Genomic DNA, 13,662 nt, shown 5'->3' on the forward strand with positions numbered 1-13,662 from the left:
GTAACGCACTCAGACACATTAAAGTGATGGACTGCAGCGTCCTCGGCGGCCGGACCACCCACTTAGCCCGGTTCGGACACTTCTACCGTCTTGTGCCCGGGACTAAAGGGACTTTGGGTCGGGGTTTGTTGGTGATGAGACTTCCTGGGTCGCGCTTCACCGAATGAAGCGTACAGCGGTTTTACCAGTCGTCCCAGTTTAAAATGCTGGTCTTGGGTTATTATCGGATAGTGTGACGCACGGCGTTACCACATGCAAATGGCCAGATCGGAGCTTTGAGCGCCTCCTACAGGGTTTAACGGGTACTACCAATAATAACAGACAAACACTTCTCTTCCTTTCAAACTTGGTTAATCGTGTTGGCTGATAGGTTTAGATTTAGGAAGTGCACAGTGTATTTACTGCACGTGCATGAGTGGAGTAAAACAGGCAAATTGTTTATTTGTTTTCATGATCAACTTTGGGAAATACAGCTCCAATCTATGATAAAGCCAGATTTAACCGCATTCAGCATTTTCCCACTTTTAGGGAACTGGGACGGGTCTCACTCACAGGTTAAATGGACCTTAACAAACCATGACAAAATACTTGTGAGACTATAAGCTTCAGAATGGACCGGAGCACAAGCTTGAACTTGCACCTGTGGAAAAGTTGCCTCTTCTTTTCCCCACACTTGCCCGTTCTTGTCGGGTTTCTGGGTGTTGCGCTGCTTAAAGCTTAAATGTCATTAAGCTCACTATTGTGTAATGACTTAACATGACTTACAGCAGCAGTCGGCCAAAGGGAACAGGACTGAGAGGAAACCTGCATAGAAAACGTTGGAAGCATCAGTGCGCAGACGGATGGGGCATCATTTCTAACTGCATTGTTCCTTTTGCTCTAAAATTAGCAGCATCCTCTCTCTCACTACAGTGATTCTGCTGCTTCTGGTGCTACAGGCACTTTCAAAGCTGAACCCCCTTTGTGTCTGTTCTGAGGAGTTGACATCACATCTCTGTTAAAGCCCGATTGACACACTGAAGAATGCACTCATGCGTCGCACCAGGACCCTGCACTTATATCAGATAAAGTTTCATCCCGGACAGGGACCCGGCGCAGGTAAGTTCAGGCTCCTTGCACATCTTGAAGCAAGTCGTAGCAGGCCGACCGAGGGACAAACCCAGACACGCCACAGAGGGCGGTGCCAGCGAGCTCACACCAACAGCCCCTGCAGCTTTTTCTCCTCCATACATGTTTTGTCAAGAGATATTTTGCAAGAGAGGATGAATTACAGCATCTTGTTAAACACGTACAACATGAAATAGCTAATTATTAACTTTATAAAATTTTGAAACTTGAATTCAAGGCGAGGGGAAGGTTCAGGGAATTTGCATTTGCAGTTGCAGCTGAGAGCAACTCGCCTTGTTGATCGAGCAGGTTGAGTCTAGAATACGACGTGTAATTGTCCCTTTAGTAGCTATAAAAGAAGCAAACCCAGCTCGACTGTTGTGACACGTCTCTCTATTAAACACTTCCATCCGCAAGTCCAGTTACTGACTGTGCTACGTGTCCTAATGACACTACACCTTTTCACCAGTTTATCTGTGCATTGACAACTATTCACGTTACCGTGGATACAGCATCAAACAGGTTTTATCCAAATATAGTTTTACTATATAGAAGTACCACTGTTTGGACCACTGTACAAAGTTATTTATTTTCAAAATAAAATGAGTGCATATTGTTTTCAAAGATGCCTGAAAAGTCAATGAGCTCAATTAAATGCCAGCTTAAAGTTACACAAGAAGGCACTTTTAGTTTTAAAGGACATAAAATCTATTTTACATGTAAATAAAGTGCTTGTTTACAGCATGACGTAAAATGAATGGAAAGAGTAGCATGATAGACTAAACAATCACAGTCAGACTTTCTTCTGGAACCGAGCACGGCCGCTCGCTGAGGACGCACTGTGCTTCTGATGGGGCGAGATTTTCACGTCTTTTGTCTGGAAGAAGATGAGGAATAAAACAGCTTCAACTAAGTCTCTTCACGTGTGAAGGCGAACAATGTGGTCCTTAAAAATCCATACTTACTGAGTGCGGATCAATAAGCACAAGGTCGCATGTGCCTCTGTTGCCCCCCACATGTTCCTGGACACCTACAAAGTAGTAACAGGCGCAAGTGTTTGAAATGTTAATACTCTGTTAGACACAGACCACAGAGCTCCAGTCGATGACATAATGATGGGAGCTTTTACAAATTGCTCACAGTGCAGTCGGTGGTTAAGTCTGTCCAGAGAGAGCAGGATTCTCTGCTCCTCCAAGGAAACAGTGGTGAGCCTGTGCTGCACCGGTCCAGACCTCTGTGTTTGGGCCGTTTCCACGGCAACAACGTTTCGTTCTTCAAAACCTGCGTGTGCGCGTAAGTGAGCCGCACTCCGCAAAGCTGACAGAAAAGGGCTAAGTCAGACCATGCACATGCAACGTTTCTGCAGAAATCACAGGCGGCGAAGGTGAGAGCATTACCTTCATGTGGAAATACGTCATAAATACTGGAAAACAGCCTGACTGGGTCTGGCGTCGCTTTCATGGGCTGCAGAAATCAAAATGGACGTTAGGTCATTTAAGGATTACATTACATTGATCTAAACTTGCTATTTATGAAGATTATAAAACACAGCCAATGTTCTAGATGACAGGCATAAAGTAATTAACTGGTAGAACAAGTAGTAAAAAAACAAAACATCATGCACCAATGTTTATTTTTTGTGAAATACTGCCAACACAAGTTCATCCAGAAAGTCCTGAAGATCCTGAGTGGTGGCGTCTAAGCTTTACCAACACAAAGACAATGCGCAAAGGTCTGAAAAACCCATTCAGCAAGTTCAAACACACCCATTTACTGATGTTAGGTAATTATTCACAATCCTCTTCCCTGTAGGGCAACGCTTTCATGTACCTGGGAGGGCTGAGGAAGTCTTCTGCTCCCCGAGGCGGGAGGATTTCTGCTGTGCTCCACGCAGGGCTTCCTCACAGCTCGCCCACTCTCCAGGGCCTGTCTGCCAAGCACGGCTTTGGCTGGAAGGGTGGGTTTGCACATAAATCATCCAAACAACAGAAGACAACACGAATGCAAATCCCATAATGTTAGGCTGCGTGTGAGGAGACAAGGAAACAGCAGTTCCAGTTCAACCTGTGGCAAAAGTGTGTGCGATCACACTGGATCCGACAGCCGACTCAGGGAATGGACCTGAGCTGAACTCTACATGTATGAAACGCAAACAACATCTGTAGATGCTCGGATACGTGCCAAAAGGTTAATTTAGCTTAGATCCACGTGATCTCAAAATAAGATTACTGGAAACATGGGACGAAGGTTTTACAGTTAGTGGTTAGAAAAGATGTCTACAGACTGTCCGGACCCGTTACCTTCCTTGGAGGCCAGGGCGCTGCGGACGCCGTGCCACAGCTGGGAGATCTCCTCATCTGTGGGGGTGCACTTCAAACAGAGGCCTTTCTCGCCGAACACAATTGCGCTGGAACCATGCGTTTCCTGTTGACCTGAGCTGGAAGCGTCCTTCGCGCCGCCCTCTGAAGACGGTGGCAGTGCTGTGTACACAACACCACTATCTGTTCTGCCTCCGTGATGCACGCAGGGTGATAACAAGCCCTCGGAGTTCTGATCTACAGCATTCGCTCGTTTACAGCTCACGCCGGCGCCGTCAGAGCCATATGGAGCCTTAGTGGTGTGTGCCATCTTTTCCTCCACGCGAGGAGGTGGACGGGGAACCATGAGCTTCCCCTGGGTTCTGGTAATCTGACTCACCTCGGTGGCAGATTGGGGTCGTATGACGGTGCCCTTTCTGGTCCGTGAGGAAACAGGACCCACGCCGGCTCTGGTCGAGCGCTCCCTCCGAGGGACCTTGGGGGTTCTGGTGCTGCTCCGCGGCACCTCGTCCGCTTGTTCCTGGGGCAAGCTGACTTGAACCCCAACATCTGCCCACGCATGCTTTGTAAAGTGATAACCAGGGGAGGCTGCGGGGGTCACGACTGGTCCTCCGGAGGCCCCAGAGGCTGTAGCGACACTGAGCTGGTGGTCCTCTGAGCTGCTACGTGACCGAGGAAGCGCGGATGTCGGCTGACTCATCGCGTTCTCCTCTTTGTCCTCGTTTTCCACGTGAACCTCGTCCAACCAGCGCAGCTTCTTCTTCACAGTCTTGTTGGCGTCTACGTGCTTTGCTTTTGCCCTCGTCAGTTCAATACTATCTCTGATTTGTAAAGCTACTTGTTCTGCAAAGACCAAATGTCCGGAGCCATACACACATGCAGCATCACCTGGGATGTATTTGGAATGCTTTTTAAGAATTCCCTTAATAAATCTGACAGGTACTTTTCGTATGTCCTCTTCGTGGCACTCAAGGCACTTAAGTGTGTCTGACTGAATGTTAGACAGGCACGCGTGCTGCAGCAGCACTGTGACAGGCTTCTCGGGTTTAGATACTGAGGCCGAAGCCTTATTGAGGTTGTTTATGGAAGCACCAGGCTCTTTCTGGGATGACAGATAATGGTTTTCCTTTCCTGTTTGTTGAGCAGCTCCTTCGTGTGAGACATTATAAACGGCGTTATCCTTCAAGAAAATATTTGGTTTTGGGGAAGACCCAAACAAAATGTCGTTGCTGTTGCCGTTTTTGGCAGGCAAAAGAATCTCAGTAGCTGATGGATGTTTTAATTGTCTGTCATCGTTGGCCTTCTGCTGTCTGAGATCTAACAGAGCTTCTTGGTTTGGACATGAAGTCCCAGGGGCTGTGCTGCTTGGAGTAGCTCTATTTGTAGCAATGATGTTGTCAGCCTGTCCGGTGTTTGCTTCAAAGTGCTCTGAGTCCCCACTAATAAGTTCACAAAAGGTTAATATGTTGCAGTTGTGCAGCGAGGACCGGGTGGCAGTCTTAGGTGTTTGCTCAGACGTGAAATCCCAAGAAGATTTTGAAACATAAATCTTATCACCACGTCCTTCAGACTGCTCATGCTCTTCTTGCTTGGGCTCATGTAGCTTTGTGGCTTGAACTAAATTGTCACTGAGGAGCATCATTGCAGAAAAAATGTGGTCGGTTGTGGGATACAAATCATTTTGCGTTCTCACGACTTGATGGCTCTTTTCTGAATCAACCAAGAACGATGAAGAGGGACTTCTTAAAGCCTCTGTGCGGGGGTGGAGGTCCTCAATCTCCAAACTGTCCTTACTTGAAAGGCTTTCAGAATTGCAGGAATCCGACATCTGGCTTTCCTGAAAAGAAATAACAGTGAAAAGAAGACTCAATATCTAATAATATGATCCCCATTGTGTGTGTTTAAGTTAACAGGACTTGCAGGATTGGTCTTAAAAGCGTAACGTCCCTGATCTGTCTGTATTTGTCCCTGCCACTAGAGGGCGATAAAGCGTAGAAAAGTGGAGGCATTAATGGTGAAGGGCACAACTCGTGTCACGATGCTGCCTCCTAGGGGTCCACTTCATTTAGAAAAACAAACTGAGCTACTACTGCTTTTATTAACACTAAATAACTGGGCATAACACATTAATGAGAAATCATCTGCAGATTCAAATAATTTAACTCCACCCTTAAGTACCCGTAGGTTGTGATCTTGTTGCTCCTCCTGCATCTTCTCTGTTTCTTGAGTGCTATGCTCCTGAAGCAGTTTAGTGTAGGCCTCAACTGCAGAGAGGGATTGTCGAATGGAGGACTTAGGAACTGTGGGGGGCTTAGGAGAGGTAGCACACCTGCTAAAGGTGAAGACATAAACATTATTACTATTAGTCACAGCACATATACATGAGAATTTAACAAGTCCATCTGACCCTTTTTACCTGCTAATGTGAAAGTTTAGTTGAGAGTGTGAACTCAAGGATCCCTGAATTTGATTGAGTGCATCTTCAATATTTGGTATATTCCTTCTAAAAGCTAAAACACCATAAAAGAAAACATTCAAACAAGCGTGGTTGTTTTGTTTGCTGAGACTAAAGACACGTCACCACCAACATTGTCTCTGTCTTTGAGAAAGAGGTAGATGGGCTCGTTGGAAGCGCTCGGTTGCATCCTGCACTCGCTGCCGGCGCTGCTGTAAAACGTTCTCTCGCAGTCGCTGCTCCTGCACGTCCCACAGCTTCCGTCGTTCCTCCAGAGCCCTAGAAGAACGGAGCACAACTTATGATTAAACCCAGACTCGCCACGTTTGACATACAGAAACCCGAGTCTCTTCCTGGAGATATGTTTTCAACACAGGCATTAATAAATTAAAGCCACCTCTCACTTCAGTCAAGCCAATAATTATGTCACCAGGGTCAAATCAAGTTCATCGCTACTTTATGTAATAGTCGTGCATAATATATACACCAGATACAGCTCAGCTGCTTAAACAACATATTTTTGCTCTATTAGAAATAAAAAGAATCTTTATTATCTCATACTTCGCTTCAAGTGTGTGTTTAAAATTTAACACAACAGTAAATATTTTCACATTACTGCTTTAAATATTATGGTCTTATAATTAAGACTAATAACACATTTTTCTTCTCCTGTATCACACTCTGTGTTGTTGTGAGACGGATTTCCCCATTGTGGGACTATTAAAGGTTTTCTTATTCTTATTCTTATTCTTATAAGCCATGATGCACTACACAGATGTTACTGAAGCTCATGCTAAAAACATGCTAATCTATGTGTAATTACTCTGATCAGAATCAAATATTGACAGTGTTACAAGTAAAATGATGAAGTTCGAGGTGTGTGAGACGTATTATGGAAATTTACTAATTATTACTGACTTCCTCCGTCGTTTGGTTTCCAGGGAAAACTTCCGAGCTCGGACTTTGCACAACTTCTGCTCCTCCACCAGCAGTTGCCTCTCATCTTCCAGCGTCGAGCCTCCGTCAGCAGGAAGCCTCGGGTTTCTGAAACGCAGCAGCTGAGGAAAGCACATGTGTAGCAGCGACGAGTGGACGCGTCACCGCGGAGCTTAGTTTAGCTTAGCTTAGCTTAGCTTAGTTTAGCTTAGCTTAGTTTAGCTTAGCTTAGCTTAGCTTAGTTTAGCACGCCACACGCTAACACCGCACAACTCCCCGCGCGGAGGATACGAGTTGTAGAAGAAGTTGTCCCGAAGAGCCTGCATCCTGCGAGGCGACGCCGAGCGGGCATCGAGGCTCCCTCCCAGCCGAGCACGTCACCGTCCCAACAGCGTCAGCGGTGCTCCGGGGCTAACTCACTTACAGGACGAAGACGCACGTACCGAGGAAATGTCTGCATCCGCGTCGCGGCGGCTTCTTCTAATTAACAAGTACATGCTTTTTCGCACGAGAAAGGTAATAAATCGTCCGGCTGAGTTGACATCTAACTAGTCGGACTCTGTGTGTACCTTGTGGCTGCATGATAGCAACCGACGACGCATTTCCTTGACAACGACGGCCGCGGTGGTTATACCCGCTGTGACCAGCAGGGGGCCGCAGACGGGCATGCTGCCTTCAGGGACATCGGGAAGGCTCGAAAAATACAACATCCACTCACTAACACTCTAGATTTGATGAAAAAGAGTACGATGTTTATATGTTTAATGCATAATAATAATGTATTTTATCAATGAATATTATGAAAAGGAAGTTCATTGAATATGCTAACATTTATTTTGTGGGAAGATGCTAGCTGATACTGTGTTTATTTAAGATGTGTTTATAAACACAATTTTTGATATATATATATATATATATATGTTATTACAAGGAAGTTGGTGCATAATGATAAAAAACTCAACTTGAAACTTAAAAATGTAAAAAAAATTAAAAATCTGAAAAATGCAAGCAACAAACCATACATGGACTGTGACTAAAGCTGCCGGTAAAACGTGTAATGTTTTATTCCAATTTGTATTTGGGAGATTATGTTTTAACCTTAGGTTTAGAATTCTGTGAGGTTCATATTAATAGATTCTATCTGCTCAGGGAAAGGACCTCTCCATCAAAGGGTTTTGGCTTACATTTGATGGCACCAAGTGATAAGAGGATTACTGAGGGTCTGCGTTTTGCAGATTGTTTAAGGACAGGGTGCACTTCAATGATCATTAGTTGAGTGTATCAGACTCTGTGTATTGCATCAGTGGTGCTACTGCCTGCAGCCCGGACAGTGACAATTACACATAATCATCCCTTCGCCTCCTGCTTCAGTTTAATACAGAAGCAGTTAGGTCAGAGCAGCTTGCTCCGCTGCGCTTAATCTCTCTATTAGTTTGATAAAGGGTTTTAATATCTTGCCTTTTGGGCGTCCAGTTATTGAAAATGCAAGTGAATTTAATTGAGATATAAACAGTGATATCACCTCCACTTTAGGACTCTAATGTATTCAACAAATAATAATATTGCCTCTTATGAAACACGTCAGCAAACCGCCCAGTGGGCGTGTAAAGGCTGCACAGCACTGGGACTCGGCTGGAGGCAGCGAGAGTCGGTCTGACAGGTGGACTGACAGCGCGTTAGTTTCAGACTGTGATCAGTTGCTCCTGGAGTTATCTTCTGGTTGGAATTGCTTAATGAAGCGTCATATGGCAGATCAGTCGTTGAAGTAAGTTAACAACTGCCTTGGGTCATTTCGCTGTAAAGTCTGATGCATATTTAGGTCCCGTTAATTCCTAAAACAACAAGAGTACGTGATCTGACGACGCAGCGTCCTGCTTTTCATATGAGCAATAGACTTCATATCTAAAAGTAGTAAATTTAGACTCTGTAGAACTAATTATGTACATCATGCATTTGCTCCATGATTGTTTAGTTTTGCATTATCTTGTTACATCGATTGTGATTGAATTAAGGACATTTTTCCATCTTTGTCATTGGTGCTGATGCAATTAACTCTTGAGTTCAATTTAGTTACTGAACAGGACGTAAGGCTACTTGTTTGGACAGGAACCAAAACACAATAAATACATTATATAATATAGCATATTATATAATGTGTTTATTCAACAGCATTTTTGAAATAAATATAGCAGAACGAATGGTGTTATGTAATGAAAAAAAGGGAGCAGGTGATGAGTCAATGGGTGGTGTCACACATGTAGTGTGAGGTATTACTCAGCTGAGACCAGCTGTCCATCGCTTATTGTTTTATTTATTGACCTACAGAAGTGAGTGAACTGTGAACACTAGACTAATTAAACTGAGGGTTCTAGAGAATGTGTCTTCCTGTCTCACAACCACCTAAAATACTCTGTTGCCAATCTTTTAGGTTGAGCCCTTCATGATGCTGCAGCAGGTTCTGACCCGACCCCGACGGCAAGTCCTGCGAGGAGCAGGTTGCCTGTTTGACTCCCAGTCCTCCTCCTGCGTCCCCGCCACTGAGGAGCTCTTCTTAGACGCTGCAGAGTACGGCAACCTCCCCGAGGTCAGGAGGCTCCTAGAAGGACTGCCACAGCTCGACATCAACTGTGTGAACTACATGGGCCAGAACGCGCTGCAGCTGGCGGTCGCCAACGACCACCTGGAGGTGACGAAGCTCCTGCTCAAGGAGAAGAACCTCTCTAGGGTGGGGGATGCTCTGCTGCTGGCCATCAGTAAAGGCCACATCCGTATAGTGGAGGCCATGCTGAGCCACCCGGCCTTCTCAGACAGTCAGAGCCTCAGTAACAGTCCCAGCCAGGTGCAGACACACCACGACTTCTTCGCCTACGACGAGGAGGGCACACGATTCTCCCACGACATCACTCCCATCATCTTAGCCTCCCAGTGCCACCAGTATGAGATAGTGCACATACTTCTGGTGAAGGGGGCCTTCATAGAGCGCCCCCACGACTACTTCTGCCAGTGCGGGGTCTGCGGCGAGCAGCAGAGGCGGGACTCCTTCAGCCACTCGCAGTCTCGCATCAATGCGTACAAAGGTCTGGCCAGTCCAGCGTATCTGTCCCTGTCCAGCAAAGACCCCGTGGTGGCAGCTCTGGAGCTGAGCAACGAGCTTGCATGTCTGGCCAGCGTCGAAAAGGAGTTCAAGGTACAGTGTGACGTCCAAGGTGGTGAAATGACTGGATTAGAGGCCAGAGCATTGGTTCCAAGGGGCTTCATGTTCTGTGTGTTTCTTTAATTGTTACAGAATGATTACAAGAAACTGTCCATGCAGTGCAAAGACTTTGTGGTGGGACTCTTGGATTTGTGTCGAAACACGGAGGAGGTTGAAGCCGTCTTGAAAGGGGACACGGAGTCTTTCCAAACTACTGACAGACGAAGCCTCATCAGACTAAAACTTGCAATAAAATATGAAGTCAAAAAGGTAAGAAGGTCCAACTCACTAACTCTGACTTCCTTCTGCGTTTGATGACGCAGCCTTTTCGTCTTTTTCACGCACGCGAACATGTGATTGCGAACCGGGCAGTTTGTGGCGCATCCAAACTGCCAGCAGCAGCTTCTGGCGATCTGGTACGAGAACGTGTCGGGGCTGCGTCAGCAGAGCACGGCGGCGAAGCTCCTGCTCGTCCTCGGCCTGGCAGCGGGTCTGCCCGTCCTCGCATTGATGTACTGGCTCGCACCGTCCAGCAAGGTGATCGCATCACACAGGGCCGAGCATGACAGAATGGTGTCTGTTGATGTGGAACATTAAGTTACTACGAGATCAACGTGGCTTCAGTTTGAGCCTGGACGTCGTTCATGCAGCAAACATCCCAGTGTTTAATCGACTGCTCTCATTTTGGGCCTAGGTTTTACTGTCACACTCATTGATGCTACTTCCAGCTTCTGTTCGCCTTTCAGCTGGGGAAGCTCATGTGTGGGCCCTTCCTCAAGTTCGTGGCTCATGCAACCTCCTGCTTGACGTTTCTGTGTCTCCTGGTCCTGAACGCGGCCGACCGCTTTGAGGGGACCTCGCTGCTGCCAAACATGACCGCCCACGATCACCCTTTACAACTGTTTCGCATGAAGACCACCCCCTTCACCTGGATGGAGATTCTCATAATATCCTGGGTCATAGGTCACGAGCATTTGTGTGCTTTGTCTCGTCCATTTGGATAATTACTGCAGTGGTTATTGTCTCAGTGCAACGAGCTAACAATGCCAGGATTAAACTGGCTTGAATATGGAAAATGCCATAAACACACATGCTACTCTCAACTAAATGCAACCTTTTTTTCCCAACAGGGAAGATTTGGGAAGAATGTAAAGATATTTGGTCCCAGGACGTGCGTGAATACGTCTCAGAGCCCTGGAACCTGCTGGATTTCAGCATCTTAGCCATTTTCATGACCTCCTTCGTTGCCAGACTGATGGCGTTCTGGCATGCGTATTCTGCCCAGTGCTACGTTAACAAGCACTACACCGATCTGACCAACGTGACCCTGCCCCATGAGATCCAGTACTTCCAGCTGGGTGAGTGGAGACTCAGTATTAGCAGTAAAACCCACTTTGGTGCCAACTGTGTGCTGTTCTTTCAGCTCGAATCCAGTGGACGCCGTCGGACCCGCAGCTCATTTCCGAGGGCCTCTACTCCATCGCCGTGGTTCTGAGCTTCTCTCGCATCGCTTACATCCTGCCCGCCAACGAGAGCTTCGGCCCTTTGCAGATTTCTCTGGGAAGAACAGTGAAGGACATTTTTAAGTTCATGGTGATTTTCATCACAGTTTTTGTGGCGTTCATGGTGGGAATGTTCAATCTGTACTCCTACTACCTTGGAGCCAAGCCAAACAACGCCTTCACGACGTAAGTGTCCAACACAGAATGTCGCAATGATGCAAAGCTGGTACTCGTGCCTCGGATGCAGCGTGTCCTATGTCGTTATTCCCTCAGGCTGGAAGAGAGCTTTAAAACATTATTCTGGGCCATTTTTGGCTTATCAGAAGTGAAATCAGTGGTTATTAACATCAACCACAAGTTCATCGAGAACATAGGCTACGTTTTGTACGGCGTGTACAACATCATCATGGTGGTCGTCCTGCTGAATATGCTCATAGCAATGTTCAACAGCTCCTTCCAAGAAATTACGGTAGGTCTGAAGTTTTCCACTTGGTATTTTATGGTTTTCAAACATTTTCAGGAATAGTTTAATATCTTAATCATTATTTTGCCACCTTTCCCTTGTGCTTCCTCTACTATGCGTTTTCTGATCCTTCTTCACTCTTGGTGCAGGACGATGCGGATGTTGAGTGGAAGTTTGCCAGAGCTAAACTCTGGCTCTCGTACTCGGAGCGCGGTGGCACGCTGCCTGTGCCCTTCAATCTTGTACCCAGTCCCAGCTCTGTTCTTTCTCTCCTACGGGCGATCAAGGAATTCTTTTGGGATGCACCTCCAACAAAAAGCAAAGAAGATTCAAAGGATGAGGTGGAGCTCAAAAGGGTGAGGGGTTGACTTCTGGCAGAACGTAATTGATTTTGCTGAATGTTAATGTTGAATTAATTTTATGCATTTGTAAAGTTGATCTGTTATTGGTGATAAATGTTTATGTCCCTGATATGGGTTAAACTAAATATTATCTGTGCTTGAAGGTTTGTTTGATGTTTCTAATTGTAGTTGAGGCAACATGAGGATCTGAATGTGGAAGCATCACTTTGTCCAACTCATCACCAAGTAAAGAAGTTTTTATTTCTAATTATAAATCAAGCTTCTAATTACTAAGCTGCTGGACTGGCAGTGAATTAGTTAAGCTTGTGTTAGTTATATACTGTGACCACAGCAGCTGAGTCTAATCCTTTATTTCAGAAGATAATGGATCGTCTCATTAAGAGATATATCTTAAAAGCGCACCGAGACAAAGACAATGATGAAGTGAATGAAGGTGAGTCCAGCAGATTGTCTGGTTACAACGGATTTCACATCTGATTTCATTAGTTTCGAATGCTGCCCTGTAGGTGAATTCAAGGAGATCAAACAGGACCTCTCCAGTCTCCGCTTCCAGCTGCTGGAAAGGAAGAAACACGAGGTGGAGGCAATGGCTGAACTCATCAGGAACCTGGGAGATGTGGATTTTCAGAAGCCAGAGGAGCAGCAGGAGGAGCCCGCTGTTCTATAACAATGTACATCATTCATTAACAGGAGCTTTAGACAGAACAGTCCCGTTCCTTTAACCACATGGTGGCGCTGATATACACAGGCTTAGTTACATTAACATGCTGAGGGATGGTGCTGCCTGCTTGCAGTCGTATTAATGGTCAGATTTGTTTTTTTACCGTCTTAAGTTAAGAAGCAGCAGGTTTGGATGTGTCTGTTGCAGGTTTGAAGTCTAGAAAATTAAAGTTTGGCTTTGCAACGACTTCCTGTCTTCTTTCCGTCTGTCTGTGGGTTTTACAAGGACAATATGACCTGCCACTTATTCAAAGAGCTCACCTCCCTGTATGTGGAGGCCTGCAGAGGCACCAACACACTTTAGCTGTCAGGTCCCTCAAGAGAGCTCCAGTAAAACAATTATGTTCAGCAGCACGCAGAGACAAGCAGGAGACAGCAACACTGGGAAAACACCAAAGCCTTTGTAAAAACTCCATAAAATGCATGTATGTCTGCAGCATTCATTCAAAGTACCAGAGATGGCTTCATGCCCAATTTTACAGATTACATCTTGTCTGAAAATCATAAGCCATTATAGCAAATACATCCCATGCGGATGTGAACCAGTTACTGTATCTGAAAATGATGTCAGCCACAGTCGCCTCCAAACGCGTGACGCAGGAGATT

The 13,662-nt window shown here is 45.9% G+C and overlaps 2 protein-coding genes across 5 annotated transcripts; one reads left to right on the forward strand and one right to left on the reverse strand.

Moving 5' to 3' along the window:
- Window positions 1-1,677: 1,677 nt before the first annotated feature.
- Window positions 1,678-7,441, reverse strand: cep126 (centrosomal protein 126). Of its 2 annotated transcripts, none has more exons than XM_029171775.3 (11): window positions 7,386-7,441; window positions 6,799-6,938; window positions 6,014-6,159; window positions 5,842-5,935; window positions 5,604-5,754; window positions 3,408-5,262; window positions 2,938-3,056; window positions 2,505-2,571; window positions 2,248-2,424; window positions 2,073-2,137; window positions 1,678-1,984 (listed from the first exon to the last, which is right to left on the reverse strand). In XM_029171775.3, exons 1-11 carry the CDS (start codon window positions 7,416-7,418, stop codon window positions 1,901-1,903), a joined length of 2,931 nt encoding a protein of 976 aa, XP_029027608.1. In that variant the 5' UTR covers window positions 7,419-7,441; the 3' UTR covers window positions 1,678-1,900. The 2 variants fall into 2 exon arrangements, with proteins under 2 accessions (XP_029027608.1, XP_029027607.1); XM_029171774.3 differs by having other exon boundaries at window positions 5,604-5,757; window positions 7,386-7,440.
- On the forward strand, window positions 6,922-13,243 carry trpc6b (transient receptor potential cation channel, subfamily C, member 6b). 3 transcript variants are annotated; one of them, XM_029171776.3, is made up of 12 exons: window positions 6,922-7,332; window positions 9,245-10,003; window positions 10,103-10,279; window positions 10,382-10,546; window positions 10,756-10,972; window positions 11,140-11,367; window positions 11,433-11,697; window positions 11,785-11,980; window positions 12,124-12,330; window positions 12,505-12,561; window positions 12,694-12,769; window positions 12,843-13,243. In XM_029171776.3, the coding sequence occupies exons 1-12, from the start codon at window positions 7,267-7,269 to the stop codon at window positions 13,001-13,003; spliced, it is 2,574 nt and encodes an 857-aa protein (XP_029027609.1). In that variant the 5' UTR covers window positions 6,922-7,266; the 3' UTR covers window positions 13,004-13,243. The 3 variants fall into 3 exon arrangements, with proteins under 3 accessions (XP_029027609.1, XP_040929510.1, XP_040929509.1); XM_041073576.2 differs by having other exon boundaries at window positions 12,823-12,960; XM_041073575.2 differs by lacking the exon at window positions 6,922-7,332 and adding an exon at window positions 7,790-8,581.
- Window positions 13,244-13,662: the final 419 nt, after the last annotated feature.

The sequence above is a fragment of the Betta splendens genome, chromosome 13 (genome assembly GCF_900634795.4).
Source record: "Betta splendens chromosome 13, fBetSpl5.4, whole genome shotgun sequence".
In the NCBI taxonomy this organism is placed as follows: domain Eukaryota; kingdom Metazoa; phylum Chordata; class Actinopteri; order Anabantiformes; family Osphronemidae; genus Betta; species Betta splendens.

Excerpts from the sequence above, each read along its gene's own strand:
- trpc6b (XM_029171776.3), top strand. The coding sequence starts at position 7,267 with ATGTCTGCATCCGCGTCGCGGCGGCTTCTTCTAATTAACAAGTACATG. Across the intron at positions 10,547-10,755 it reads GGCTCGCACCGTCCAGCAAG|CTGGGGAAGCTCATGTGTGG; the intron begins GTGATCGCATCA and ends TTCGCCTTTCAG. Across the intron at positions 12,770-12,842 it reads CAATGATGAAGTGAATGAAG|GTGAATTCAAGGAGATCAAA; the intron begins GTGAGTCCAGCA and ends GCTGCCCTGTAG.
- cep126 (XM_029171774.3), bottom strand. The coding sequence starts at position 7,418 with ATGCGTCGTCGGTTGCTATCATGCAGCCACAAG. Across the intron at positions 6,939-7,385 it reads TGCTATCATGCAGCCACAAG|CTGCTGCGTTTCAGAAACCC; the intron begins GTACACACAGAG and ends TGCTTTCCTCAG. Across the intron at positions 1,985-2,072 it reads TGCTTATTGATCCGCACTCA|ACAAAAGACGTGAAAATCTC; the intron begins GTAAGTATGGAT and ends ATCTTCTTCCAG.